Raw genomic sequence first — 15154 nt, forward strand, 5'->3', positions numbered from 1 at the left:
CCCAGACTGCATGCCCAATTTTGTCCTCAGGCTGTGTCCTGAGAAAGAGGTATAGGCAGGCCCTTGTGTGATCTTGGGGGTTCCTATCAGGCAGGATGTGCCTCTTACTGAGCAATGGATGAATAGCAGCAGTTCCAGCACCAGCTGGCAAGGAGTAGAGCTGGGTGAGGGGGTGGGCTCTGCATCAGGGTCTTTGAGAGGATTTCCTGCTTTGGTTTGGGGCCACATCCAGTGGTGCCCAGAGCTCACTCCTGGCTCTGTGTACAGGGATCACACTTGGAGGAGCTCAAGAGTTCTGGGAAATTAACCCTCTGTGTTCTTGGGTTGGCCATGTGTAAGGCAAATGCCCTCCCTCCCCACTGTACAACTGTTACGGCCTCAGGAGTCCCCTTTCTTCCTTCTTCTTCAGGCCTTGCCCATCATCCAGTCTCGGGAGAGCTTTTCTGTAGAAAGGTATAGCTCTATGGCGGAGACAGGAGGGAACAATGTGTGTGTGGGGATGAGGTGGGGCACGACTGTGCCTTATGCCAAGTGTGGTGGCAGGACACAAGAGAGAAGGCAGGGAGCAGTGTGCACAACAGGCCCAGAGAGGTGGGAACTGCCAGCCAAGCTAAAGGGCTGCTGGTCTTGGGGGGTGTCCTAGCTGTTGCAGAACCCTTAAGCACCTTCTGAAATGCAAAGTCCCTCCCAGCTCTGAGTCACTAAGAAGCACAGATGCCAAGAGCCAGGACACACCTTCCATTCTAGATCTCTGGAAAAGAGACTCCTTGGATCCAAGTTGCCATAATTTTTCTTGGCTTTTATTAGCATGTGTTAAAATCATATTATCCAAACACTACCAGAAGAACATGAATTGTTCTGCATAAAGTGCTTAAGAAAAAATGCAACTTATGAAATCGAATATTCGTTTATAGTTCATAAATTTGGGGTTACAATCAGGGCACAAAAGGAGAAATAGGGGGCCGGGCGGTGGCGCTAAAGGTAAGGTGCCTGCCTTGCCTGCGCTAACCTTGGACGGACCGCGGTTCGATCCCCCGGTGTCCCATATGGTCCCCCAAGCCAGGAGCAACTTCTGAGCACATAGCCAGAAGTAACCCCTGAGCGTTACTGGGTGTGGCCCAAAAACCAAAAAAAAAAAAAAAAAAAAAAAAAAAAAAAAAAAAAAAAAAAAAAAAACAAAAGGAGAAATAGAATGCAGGAGTGGAGGGAGCGAGAAGCTTGGTAAAGAACTTGGTGAGACACATGACCACGTCCCATCCTCCCCCTTTCGTGCTCACAGGACACCATGCCTGCATAAAGCAACCAAGAACTTCGTTTTCATCATAAATACATTTCCCTTCATTCAAATTAGAAAAGTGAGTTAAAGCACTTTTTTCTTTCTGAACAGGCCACGCTGACACACAGATGTTGTGTGTCAAAGTGTCCTCTCATTGGGTTTTCAGCTTTCTAATGCTATTTTGGGTTCAAGATTGTCTCAGCAACTCATTACTAGGTTCTTTCTAGGTACTGGGGGCTGTTAAATACCAGCTCTACTGCGTTTTGTATTACTAATTAGTACCAACCAAGGAGAGTTTCTCAGTTCTTTAACGGTCAGTGAATGGGTCTGAGTTAAGGTGTATTGGAAATAAATTAGATCTTTAAACTGGCTTTCTCACACCAGCACTGGAGTATCTGCCCAAACTCCAGATTCCTGATGAAAATTTAGGTTGGTGATGCTCTGGGAGTCGGGGGGTGGGTTGGGGGGAAGAGTTGGGTGGAGAATAACTTGGAAATCTGTGTTTGAATATTGGATGACCATGAGAACAGGAAAATTTGCATTAAATATATTTAAAAAACATTCATCTGCAATCAAACATATTTAAAATCTTCCAAGGAAGGTGCAGTGTGGTGACCATCAGGCATGGTTGGTGGGCTGGGGTCCTGGCAGTGGCCCCTGGAGAGACAAGTTTCTGGATGCTTCCTTCCTGGATTCTGGCCTCTGGCCTGCTCTCAGTAAAGTGAAGGAGAAAGGCAGGTCCAATAGTCAAGAACAGTCCTAGGTGCCTTTGGACCCCGAACTTGGAGCAGGTGCCATGTTCAGGGTTCAGGGGCTGCATGATGTCTAAGCGGCTCTGGCTGTGAAAAACAAAATCTCCCCCGTCGTCCTCATCAGTCCTTCAAGCTTTTGGGAGGAAAAGATCTGAGCTCATCTTTTACTCAAACTTCATTCTGAGTCTACCAAAGCTTACCAAGTTGCAGTCCTGAGTGACTAGTATGGCATCTATTGGGCAGAGCTAAGAGGAGGAACTTTCGAAGCCAGCCTACTCTGTGCGTTGGGCAGAGCTAAGAGGAGGAACTTTCGAAGCCAGCCTACTCTGTGCGTCTGTTGGAAGAACATTCTTGAGGTTCACAGTGATAGATGCTGTTTCAGGAAGCACAAGGTGGTGCACAGGGCTGTCTCTGGGAGGCGCTGACCTACCTTCCTCTGAGCCTGCTGCTACATTGATGCCAGGAGCCAGGCAGCCGTAAGCTCTTGGAGCCCACTTCCTGCCTAGGGGGCCCACCCATGTCCTGGCGGGTGTCCACTATCAGTAGTTAATTTCCCTTTGATGCTGCAGAGAAGCCCAAAGGAAGAGGTGCCTCAGTCCACTCCACCTCTCGTGGCTCAGAAGCTGAGAACTGAAGGGAGACTGCGGACCTGCAGATTCTGAGGCTGAAAATGTTTGCTGATGGTCTGCACAGCACCAGAGAGTGCCTGCTTCTCAGGCTGACTGTAGCCAAACCTTTTCTTTTCTATTCTTTGTTTATTTGTTTTTGTTTTTTGTTTTTGTTTTGTTTTATATAAAGAAAATCTATGTAAGTTGAGGTTCAGAAATGCATATATTCTTTACTTACAAATATTCATCTGACCAAAATTCAACATAACTTTTATGGAACACTTAACAATTGTTTCAATTTTAAAATAACATTTCATTCAAACTGTATATAATTCATTAAAGTATTTTTTGTTTTGTTTTTAGTTTTTATACAGCAAGCAATGCTTAAACCCTGGAAAATCTGTAGAAAAGAGATTTCTACACAAAATAAGAAAAGAAAAACTTGAGGTATTCCCTCACACATACACACACTTCCCATTCATGACCCATGGGTGCACACACACATACATACATGCACACACACACACTCCATCATGTGTGCACAGACAGATTCAGTCTCACAAAGTGGCTGCAGCATAGGCAAAAAATCGTAGGTCCAAAGGAAAATGACTGATTGTTCTAATAAAGAGTCCGGGTAGCTCAGAAACAAAATGCAACAAAACACGATAGTCCTCTGAGAAAATGACTACCTCCAAAAAAATGTCCTCAGGATGAAGGTAAGATCTAAGCCTACCAAATTGCTTTTGCAAAACAGCTCCCTGCAGTCCAAGGTGACTTGTGCAAATAGAAGGAATCAAATGAGGCTAGTTCCTGTACTTCCTTAAACCCAGCATATGGGATGCTCCCGTCACGCCAGGTATTGCTGTAGCGCTGTCTTGGCCCTGAAATCACAAAGCTCCTGTTAACAGTTCTCCCCGGCAGGTCTGGAGGCAAATGTCTGGGGCTCAAAGTGGGGAAGTTGAAGGAAGAACTGGGCTTGAGGCAGCTAGGCCCTGCTCTGAGGGTCGGCACCTCAGGCCCAGATTGTTTCTGCAGTCACCACTGCCTGGTTGAGGTCAGGTGTGAACAAAACATCTGGGAAACGAACAATGGCAAGTGAAAACCAAGCCTTGGGATTCTGACATCAGAAGTGTGATTTACCAAGAAGAGGGGAGAGATGGGTGGACGACATGAAGCATTACTATAAAGGAGGACTACTGAATTCTGTAGAGGGGCTGGAGGAAATATTCAGTGGTAGAGCTCCTACTTAGTATGTATGAGGTCCTAAATTTAATCCCTGGCATCCCTAAGGGAAAACAAATCTGTTGAATGACTAGAAATTTGGAGGAGGGGGCTAGGATGGCAAATCACAAATCAGCAAATCAACTGGGCAAATAGTTACATTAAAGAACGTTTTGTTTTATGGTATGAGGGATAGAATCCAGGACCTCAAAGGGAAAATGTGTTTAAATGTGGTTCTGAAAGGGCATCATTAGCAATGCAGGCAATCCAGTCCCTCTGTATGGACTCCCACAACACACATCAGTGTGAAGAGAGGGAGCTGGTCTTTCCTGAGAGTGAGTTAAGCACTGTAGGGATCTGGAAGGAGGACCTCGTTGTAAGGCAGCTCATAGAAGACAAGCACTTGGCTACCCTGTCAGTGGACTCTGACTGGGGCTCCTCACAGGGACTGGGATTCTCCATGGATGTACCTCCTTGGAGGTCATGTTGGCAGCACGGGCAGTGGCACTGAGTGCTTGAGCTGAGCAATGCTGTGCTGTGGGTTTCCTCTCCTTTCCTTTCTCTTTTCCCAAAGGAAACACATTCTTATTCTTAAAGGGCCTGGATTGAGCCCCGACATAGCCCAGGTTCATGTTAATCCAGAGTAGATTCCCAGAAGGGAAAGGAAAGGGCAGGTGAAGGAAAAGGGGTTCAGTGTACGGGTGAGGAGGTGGTTTTGAGAGCTCACAGCATTGTTGACTTATGATGCTGGATATCTTAACCCTATATGAAGCTTTAAACCAAAGTTACTTTGATAAACAGTGAAATTAAGTATAAGTAAATAACAGATTTTTGACTGTGGTCAAGTGAGAGACCTAAGCAATCCAAATCCTTTCATAAAGGAATCTGAAATTCTCGACAGCAAGGCCCTCTCATTTTGATACTCACTTGTCACAGAGGTTTGAATCTGGTGACTGACTCAGTTTGTGTAGAATATCCACAATGCCCATGTCCCGTAATTTGTCCTGGCGTTCTTGGGAACCTACAGAAGAAGGTTCTCACAGGTTAGAGGGAAGGGGTCCCGGGTGCTCTCCTACACTACTAGCCATGATCTGAAGCATAATCTACGTGATCACAACCCAGCTCTTCCTCCTGCTGCTCCTGCAATCCCCCCACCTGTCCCCTCGACCCTAGTGTCATGGTCCCCAAGAAGCTTCCTAGCAGCACTGTCCCTCTCTCCCAGTCCTCTCAGGGATCTGGTGTTCAGTGCATGTTGTCCATGGACTTCAGCACTGAGTTTGGATTCTGCTCAGTGGCACTCAGGGCCCTCTGTTACCAGGTCCCAACTTCTCTTTTTTCCTGCTACAATCAGGTCTTGCTTCTCCTTCTCTTTTCTTCCACCTGCCTTGATCTTCCCCAGATCCTACTACCTCTTTTTTTTTTTCCTTCTTTTTGCGCCACACCCAGTGACACTCTGGGTTTACTCCTAGATATGTGCTCAGAAATTGCTCCTGGCTTGGGGGACCATGTGGGACGCCAGGGAATCCAACCTTGGTCTGTCCTGGGTCAGCCACGTGCAAGGCAACACCCTACCACTGGGCTATTGCTCCAGTCCCCTACTACCTCTTGTTTAGCTCATAGTTTTCTGACCCCAGATCACATCATCCCACTTTCCAATGACACTGGGCTTATTCTCCTTGGTCTCAGGAGCTGCTGCTTGGTCTTCTGGGCCAGCCACTCGATCAGACTTCTTTTTTTCCACTGTGTTCTGGATAGAGTAATCTTAGAGTTTCTTGTCCCACCAAGTGTCCTACCATGGCTCACTCATGCAGCTGGCTAGCTTTTTCTAGATTCTGAACAAAAATCTCTATACTGGAGGCCAGAAACACATTTTAACAAAGGTCCCCAATGACCCGGCCCTGAGACCCATGCTCTTCTCCCTTTGCTTTAATGCCTGGGTTGAACATAGGGACCAGTAGGAGAGTGGGAAAGACTCTTACACGTTTTGTGTGTTTTTGAGCCTCTACATGCAGAGATTTCACTGGCCTGGTGTAAAATGCCCTGGGTGAATCTAAGATACAACCTAATTCTAGAATCTCTACATTGATCAATGCTCACTGACTTCTCAGCAGTAACCTCTTCTCCCTATTAATATCAAACTTGTCTGCTTGTAGGCAGAGGGGGAATCTCTACCACAGTGGGGGTGAGAGTAGTTTTATCATTGCTCTCCCTTCTGCTCCTCAAGGGCAGGGGTGTCAGCACCTTCTATTAGTCCCCCATAAAGTGGTGTAGTATTGACTTCAAGTGGGGGCTTCATTGGGCTCCACAGTTCATGGGCTCAGGCCCATAGATCCACATTCCAAGGTGATTCTGTTGGCTGCTGGGGGTCCAGTGAGTGGTGCTTCTCCCCAAAACTCAGGGGCCCACCTGCATGTGGCCTGCCCAGAATTCTTCAGAAGAAACCTCAGCCATGTCTTACCTTCCTCTTCATTCCATATGAGGTTTGATATACAAAACATAGCGGCAAGTTGGAGTTTAACATGTGAATGGCCCTATGTGAAGCAGAAGAGAATTAAAATTAAATAGAAGTAATCTAATTTTAGATTATTTCTGATGAGTTTGTGGCACAATTAGGCAATCCAGATAGTTTCAGTGTTTGAATTAGGGACTCAGGCTTAAATGTCAAAGTTGTCACCAACAAGTGAGGGCTAAAAACAATAGAAGGGCCCGGAGAGATAGCATGGAGGTAAGGCATTTGCCTTGCATGCAGAAGGATGGTGGTTCGAATCCTGGCATCCCATATAGGCCCCCAAGCCTGCCAGGAGTGATTTCTGAGCGTAGAGCCAGGAGTAACCACTAAGTGCTGCCAGGTGTGACCCAAAAACCAAAAAAAAAAAAAAAAAAGAGCACACTAAGGAAGTTGACAAATTGAAGACTTGCTAAATTATGGCTGGCCCTCCCATTCAAACCAAGCACACAGAAACAATGGGCTGTGACATATCTATGCTTCTGACTCAGGCTTATATGTCACTACATATCAGGCATCAGGAGACTTTTTAAGTGACCAAAAAACTGGATGGACGTGCATTTGGTATTTACCTCTTTGGGAAACTATTCTTATTTCTAAAACTTCTAAACTGAATTCTACTTGCTTTAAGTTCTTGTCTTTATCACTGCTAAGAAGCTGCTTATTCTTCTGAAACATAATTCTTGTTACCTTTTCTATATATACTGAAAGTACAATTATTTTTGTGAAGTTGTATTATTTACCCTTATCGAGTACATTCACTTAAACAGAAGAGGACCAACCATAGAGCAACGACTGTTACTGTTACTTTTTCTACTGGTCAATCACAAAAACAATTTATGTACATCTGAGGAAATACCAATGACATGTGTGCAAAATATATGAAATATTTATTGAATAATATTGAAGGCTGAACAGACTTATACTGGAATGTAGTCAACTGAATAGAGCCAAAGAAATGGGCTTTAATTGCTCTATTAGAAAGTATTATTAATGATTCTTTTTTTATTTATTTATAAAAACTCTTTTTGGGGGTACCCCCAGCTATACTCAGGGGTTATGCTGAGGGAACTGCACTCAGGAATCACTGATGGTGTTTGGGGGATCATATCATATCATATATCATGGCTCCAAGCAAGGTAAGAGCCCTTCCTGCCACTGTACTATTTCCCCAACCTTTATAAAACTTTTAAATAGATGGGCTGAAGAAATAGCACAGCAGTAGAGAGTTTTCACTGCACATAGCTGATCCAGGAAAAACGGTGGTTCGAATCCCAGCATCCCAAATGGTCCCCCATGTCTGCCAGGAGCGATTTCTGAGGGCAGAGCCAGGAGTGACCCCCGAGCGCCGCCTGGTGTGACCCAAAAACATTTTGGGTTCATCCCAAAAAGACTTTTAAATAGATGTCTAATTGGGCTCCATTAAAACAAAATATAATAACATATGAACTGCTTTAGCCTCAGATCACCAATTGGAGAAAACTAACTTATAGAGAGTATAACAAGAAAGTCATCTATCTATCATTCAATATATTTTTCCCTCTAGAAAAAACTGCTGTGAGACAAAATGGTGGATGAGGAGGAAATTATCTTAGGTAGAGGTAAAAAATCCCATTGAAAGAGACTTGAGAAAGAAGAAGGAGAAAAACTTGCAAAGAGTAAGGGGTAAGGGTTTGAGACAAGGAAAAAGCTCACAAAAAGGCTTGACATCCAAAGGAGCTGTACTGACTGGATTTTGGAATACTAGTTCAAAAGCATGACTAACTTGGGGGCCCATAGAGCAGTAAGGACTCTGAGTTGACAGGAAACCTCTAAAGCAATGGTCCTCAAACTACGGCCCGCGGGCCACATATTGTATTTACTCCCATTTTGTTTCTTCACTTCTAAATAAGATATATGCAGTGTGCATAGAAATTTGTTCATAATTTTTGTTTTTACTATAATCTGGCCCTCCAATAGTCTGAAGGACAGTGAACTGGCCCCCCTGTTTAAAAAGTTTGAGGACCCCTGCAAGAAATATAGAGGTGGTAGATCAAGACTTACACTGTGAGAAGAATAGAGAGACAATACAGGTGAGCAAGGAGCATCTAGTCAACTGGGGCTGGAGACTCATGGGCTGGACAAGGATAAAGTGATAATGTGAGAAGGAAACAGATGCAAGACCATCTGTTTTCCTTTGAAGGAAAAGCTAACAGAATCTGCTAATGAAGGAGCCAAAGAATTCAGGACTAAACCCTAGGTTTGAGCAATGGGCTCAATGGGTTCAATGGCACTGGGTGAGAAGTACCAAGAGAGAAGAAATTTAGGGTAGAGACTTAGGAACTCTTTTAAACACTGACTTCAACAAGCTTCAAACAGATTTGAAAACAGATATTCTGTGACCATTCAGATGAGAGCAAAAGCAATGGATAAAATTCTCCCAAACTAGTATTTCTCACTGAGGGGCCGAAAGTTCCCCCTATGGGGCCAGCCTCAGGATAGTCTAAGGGGGTCAAGAAACAAGTGAAAATTTCATAGGTTTCACAAGGATAAGTGGGGGGGGGGGGGAGAATGGCATGCAACTATAAGGTCAGCTTGTCGGATGGGCAACCAAGGAAGGAAACAAGGTCTGAACATTGCAATAGTCACACAAAGATAAGAAACTGTCTATACTATTGCTTCTCATTTTGACTGTACAGATGGAAATCCTGAAGCCCTTGGGGCTGGACAGTAAAGGGTTTAGCACTGCCTGGCATGCACAGAGTAATCCCAGCACTATAAGGCCCAAGCAGCACCGCATCCTCAGGCCCTTGCATTGAGCCTCCAGCCTAGTGGGCTGAGAATTGCTAGGGAGGGTCTTTGGGACTGCATGGAATATGTCCCCTTCTGTCATCACAATTCCCAAGGCTCTGCTTATACTCTAGACCAGGGGTCTCAAACTTAATTTACCTGGGGGCCGCAGGAGGCAAAGTCGGGGTGATCCTTGAGTGCAAAGTCAGTAGTAAGCCTTGAACATTGGGGGGTGTGACCCAAACAACTAAAACAAAACAAAACAAGAAAAGATTCCTCTAGGGCAGGGCCACAAAATGTTGTAGGGAGGGCTGCAAATGGCCAGTGGGCCTCGAGTTTGAGGAGTTTGAGACCGCTGCTCTAGACCTATTAAGTTGGCATCTCAGGAGGAGGGAGGAGATAAGATCCCTAGGCCACCCCATCAAGCAATAAAGACTGTGAAACAATGATCTTGGGAAAGCATGCAGGAGAAAACAAAGAGGGGATGGGATTTGCAAGAGGCAAATGTTGAAGAGAGAGAAAAGGCATCTCAAAAGAGGAAACAGACCACTGTGTGCAGGTCTGTTGTGAGATAAGATGTGACATGACAAAGCCAAAGAAACTTTGGATTTGGCTTTGCAGAGGTGACAGTGACCTTGACTGGAACAAGGACAGCTGAGAGGGTGTAGGTCAGATGAGTAAAACAGCAAACACGGGCCCGGAGAGATAGCACAGCGGCGTTTGCCTTGCAAGCAGCCGATCCAGGACCAAAGGTGGTTGGTTCGAATCCCGGTGTCCCATATGGTCCCCCGTGCCTGCCAGGAGCTATTTCTGAGCAGACAGCCAGGAGTAACCCCTGAGCACCGCCAGGTGTGGCCCAAAAACCAAAAAAAAAAAAAAAAAAAAAAGACAGCAAACACATGGAAAAGTAGCTTTAAGAAGTTTAGCTTGGGGGCTGAAGAGATAGCATGGAGGTAAGGCGTTTGCCTTTCATGTAGAAGGTCATTGGTTCGAATCCTGGCATCCCATATGTCCCCCGAGCCTGCCAGGAGCGATTTCTGAGCATGGAGCCAGGAGTAACCCCTGAGCGCTGCCGAGTGTGACCCAAAAACAAAACAAAACAAAACAAAACAAAAAAAAAAAAGAAGAAGTTTGGCTTAGCCAAGACAGGAAAATGGCCCAAGTGGCCAGCAACAGATGAGTGTAAAGTGTGATATACATATATACATTGCAGAAAATGACACAACTTCTAGAAAAAACTAGTGCTTTGCTACAACATATCATGTACTAGGTGTCAGATTATGCCAAATAATTCAAAAGGAGAGCAATAATTACCAGCTAATCTGACCCATCATGGTATGTATATGAAGGAATAAAGCATGGAAACAGAGTGGCCACCAAAAGAAAACATTCAACTCTGACCACAGAACTGAGGTCATGAGGGCTGCATATGGGCTGCAGTGTGGGAAGTGCTGGCAGTGTGGTGATGTGATTGGCAGATCCCTGTCCCTAACATAAAGAAACATTTATTGCCTTAAAGACTGACATTATTGCACTTGACAAGATGTTTCTTTAAGCCTATTTTAAGGAAGAGGGAGGGTAGAGAGGTCTGGGCTGGATCTCTGACTAGGATAAGGTCAGTTTGAGGGCTGGGTACAAAGAACAGGTAAACAAGGGAAAGGATGAACTGTTCAGGAAAATGCAGATGAAGCCTGTAGAAATTGGAGAGTAAGCTAAAGCCAAGCATAGAAACTGTTTGCCAGTCCGCTGCTCCACAAGAAGCTATTAAAATATTTTCTTCTAGTTTCTTAAAACAAAAGGTGAGATGACCACTAAGTGAAAGGGAAGAGAAGAAGGTAGCACAGGAGGACAGAGGGTGGAACTAAGAGTCCACCTGAGTTTTGTGTGCATAAATTTCCATGAAACCAGTCAGCCTAGTTTGGTGTAACTCTAACATGGTAAAGTCAAAAGAAAACAGACTCATGTATGTTGAAGGTTTTTCTAGGAGACATCAAGAGTGTGAAAGATATAGGAAATCTAGATTTGGCCAATGGGGAAGTATCTGGTAATAAAGAGAAACTGCATGGCAGTTTAAGTATAACACACTTAATAAATGAAGCAGGCATTAAAAGTATCAGAGAGAAGGGGCCGGAGAGATAGCATGGAGGTAAGGCGTTTGCCTCTCATGCAGAAGGTCATCGGTTCGAATCCCGGCGTCCCATATGGTCCCCCATGCTTGCCAGGAGCGACTTCTGAGCCTGGAGCCAGGAGTAACCCCTGAGCACTGCCGGGTGAGACCCAAAAACCAAAAAAAAAAAAAAAAAAAAAAGTATCAGAGAGCCATTTATGCAGTGCTGAAAACTACAGAGAGGACAAGGATTGGGGATGCCGAGAGAAAGCCAAGAGTCCTGGTCTTCACTGACTGGTGGTGGTCCTTTTCTCATCCATCCATCCATCCATCCATCCATCCATCCATCCATCCATCCATCCATCCATCTATGAGTCCTGATCTTCACTGACTATGGTAGTGGTCCTTTTCTCATCCACCACCCACCTACCCACCCACCCGTCCATCCATTCACCCATCCATCCATCCATCCATCCATCCATCCATCCATCCATCCATCCATCCATCTTTCTATGAGTCCTGGTCTTCACTGACTATGGTAGTGGTCCTTTTCTCATCCACTACCCACCCACTCACACATCCATCCATCCATCCATCCATCCATCCATCCATCCATCCATCCATCAGTCCATCTTTCATTTTGGGTTACACCCAGCAATACTCAGGGGTTTCTCCTGGCTCTATGCTCAGAAATCTCTCTGCAAATCAAAACAACTATGAGGTACCACCTCACACCCCAGAGTTTGGCACACATCACAAAGAATGAGAACAAGCAGTGTTGGTGGGGATGTAGAGAGAAAGGAACTCTTTTTTTTTTTTTTTTTTTTTTTTGGTTTTTGGGCCACACCCGGTGGTGCTCAGGGGTCACTCCTGGCTATCTGCTCAGAAATAGCTCCTGGCAGGCACGGGGGACCATATGGGACACCGGGATTCGAACCAACCACCTTTGGTCCTGGATCGGCTGCTTGCAAGGCAAATGCCGTTGTGCTATCTCTCCGGGCCCGAGAAAGGAACTCTTATCCACTGCTGGTGGGAATGCCATCTAGTTCAACCTTTATGGAAAGCAATATGGAGATTCCTCCAAAAACTGGAAATCAAGCTCCCATACGACCCAGCTATACCACTCCTGGGAATATACCCTAGGGACACAAAAATACAATACAAAAATCCCTTCCTTACACCTATATTCATTGCAGCACTATTTACCATAGCAAGACTCTGGAAACAGCCAAGATACCCTTCAACAGATGAATGGCTAAAGAAACTGTGGAACATATACACAATGGAATATTATGCAGCTGTCAGGAGAAATGAAATGAAAATTTCATTTGAGAGTCATGAAATTTTCCTATACATGGATGTACATAGAATCTATTATGCTGACTGAAATAAGTCAGAGAGAGAGAGAGAGAAAGATGCAGAATGGTCTCACCCATCTATGGGTTTTAAGAAAAATGAAAGACATTCTTGCAATAACTTTCAGACACAAAAGAGAAAAGACCTGGAAGTTACAGCTCACCTCATGAAGCTTACCATAAACAGGGATGAGTTTAGTTAGAGAAATAACTATGTTTCGAACTATCCTAATAATGAGAATATACGAGGGAAATAGAAAGCCTGTCTAGTGTACAGGCGAAGGTTGGGTGGGGAGGAGAGAGATTCGGGACACTGGTGATGGGAATGTTGCACTGGTGATGGGTGGTGTTCTTTATATGACTGAAACCCAAACACAATCATGTATGTATAAATTTGTTTAAATAAAAAAGTTAAAAAAAAAAAAAAGGAAATCTCTCCTGGCAGGCTCGGGGGACCATGTGGGATGTTGGGAATCGAACTTGGGTTCATCCCAGGTTGGCTACGGGCAAGGCAAATGCCCTGCTACTGTGCTATCACTCCAGCCCAGGTCCTTTTCTTTCTGATAGTGAAGAGATCCTAGAATCTATTAGAATGATTTATTCCATGTCTGTTTAGCTCACAACTACGGTTTGTGTTGACAGTAATACTGTCCCTTCTATTGTGTAGCTAAAGCAGAGTAGGGAAGGAGAAAGGCCTACCATGTAGTACTTTATTTTCTGCAGGATGTCATCGTTGGTCATGATAAGGTCCTTAGCCGTTGTCCCATCTGCAATGTTGGCCAGGATGCACAGAGTCTGGAAACAAACAAGACCTGCCATCAGGAAAGGTCCTGTCCTGACACTCAAGCTCGCATGAGAGCTCAGGCAGTTTCCCAACTGGAGCGAATGGATGTTAGTTTCACAGGCTCCCCTCGAATACCTCAATTTCTCCCCCCCTGGACTCATTGCCAACAAACGTAACCACATGTGAGTAAAGTCTACTTCAGGCGAAAGAGAACCCAAAAATTTCAGTATACTGAGTTTCTTTCTGGGCATAAACTATGGCAAGAAAAGGCAGCCAAGACTTATAGCTAGTGCTACCATAAAAAAAAAAATCACAAACACACACACACACACACACACACACACACACACACACACACACGAGACCTTAGATAAAAAAAGAGAATGTCTCTAGCACAAGGGCTTATCTTATTGAGGAGTTGCAGAAATTTGAGACCAGAGTGCAGAAAGAATCTGCACTAGAATGATTAAAAATGGCTGTCCTAAAGTTATTGGTTCAATGTACAAGTATGACACAGAAGGTGGAACTCTGGAGTCTGGTCCTTCTATCCCAGAAGGAAGAATTCCTGAACAAAGATTGTATGGGGGTTGAGAGTCTTCCAGAGCGCCTGCCATCTCATATCTTGTCTTTTGCATATTAAAACATTTCAGGAGGGGCTGGAGAGAGAACACAGTGGTAGGGCATTTGCCTTGCATGCAGCCTACCTTGGTAGACCCAGGTTTGATTCCCTGCATACTATATGTTCCCAAGTCTGCCAAGAGTGATTTCTGAGCAAAGAGCCAGGAGTAATCCCCGAGCGCTGCTGGGGTGAGTCAAAAAACAACCAAACCAAACCAAACCAAAACAACAATAAACCTCCCCATCAAAAAAAATCCAAAACAACCTAAAACATTCCAGGAGACTCCAGATCAAGACAGACTTTCCTAAATCATTTAAAAGCTATTATTTATTTAAAAAATAAGAATAAGGCAAAAGAAGACACATACCTGTTCTTTCACCTCAATATTATGCTCCCCTTCCAGAATGAGGGTAACAGCTTGCATAATTTGCTTTCCATGAGTGCTCATTATTTTATCTATATGCTGCAAAACAATGGGAAACCCACAATTATTATCAAGAGGATAAAGAAATAAAATAAGGAAAAGTTTGTAAAGTTCAATGATACATAACTGCTTCAAAGAGAACATGAAAGCACAAAGTACTAGATTTGAAAAGAGTCATTACAGGCCCGGAGAGATAGCACAGCGGCGTTTGCCTTGCAAGCAGCCGATTCAGGACCAAAGGTGATTGGTTCGAATCCCGGTGTTCCATATGGTCCCCCGTGCCTGCCAGGAGCTATTTCTGAACAGACAGCCAGGAGTAACTCCTGAGCACTGCGGGTGTGGCCCAAAAACCAAAAAAGAAAAGAGTCTTTTTACTCCCTATCAATGTGCATGCAATATTTAGGGACCAGTCCAGCAATGCTCAGTCTGTCCATGTGGGTGGGCTTCAAGGAGCAGTACTTGGGAGGCACTAGGGTATACCCAGTACTGCTGGTTTGGGTAGGATTAGGAATGAGAATATGGGGTTCAAGCTCTGGGTCTATTTTAGATAACTTTCTGGCCCCTTTTATTTTTGGTTTTTGGGCCACACCCAGCAGTGCTCAGGGGTTGCTCCTGGCTCTGTGCTCAGAAATCACTCCTGGAATGCATGGGGGACCAGATGGGATTCTAGGATTCGAACCACCATTAGTCCTGAGGCCGCCAGTTGCAAGGCAAACACCCTACCGCTGTGCTA

At 44.7% G+C, this 15154-nt stretch overlaps 1 protein-coding gene across 2 annotated transcripts in view; it reads right to left on the reverse strand.

Moving 5' to 3' along the window:
- Positions 1 to 2846: 2846 nt before the first annotated feature.
- ARMC8 (armadillo repeat containing 8) overlaps positions 2847 to 15154 on the reverse strand; it is a 107518-nt gene continuing 95210 nt past the window's right edge. For both annotated transcript variants that reach the window (XM_049775962.1, XM_049775961.1), the window contains 5 exons: positions 14365 to 14460; positions 13294 to 13389; positions 6316 to 6388; positions 4785 to 4878; positions 2847 to 3517 (listed from right to left, as the gene is read on the reverse strand). In XM_049775962.1, coding sequence (XP_049631919.1) covers positions 3484 to 3517; positions 4785 to 4878; positions 6316 to 6388; positions 13294 to 13389; positions 14365 to 14460 — 393 coding nt within the window. In that variant the 3' untranslated portion in view covers positions 2847 to 3483. The remainder of the gene's footprint in view (positions 3518 to 4784; positions 4879 to 6315; positions 6389 to 13293; positions 13390 to 14364; positions 14461 to 15154) is intronic.

This window comes from Suncus etruscus, chromosome 6 (assembly GCF_024139225.1).
Source record: "Suncus etruscus isolate mSunEtr1 chromosome 6, mSunEtr1.pri.cur, whole genome shotgun sequence".
Classification (NCBI taxonomy): domain Eukaryota; kingdom Metazoa; phylum Chordata; class Mammalia; order Eulipotyphla; family Soricidae; genus Suncus; species Suncus etruscus.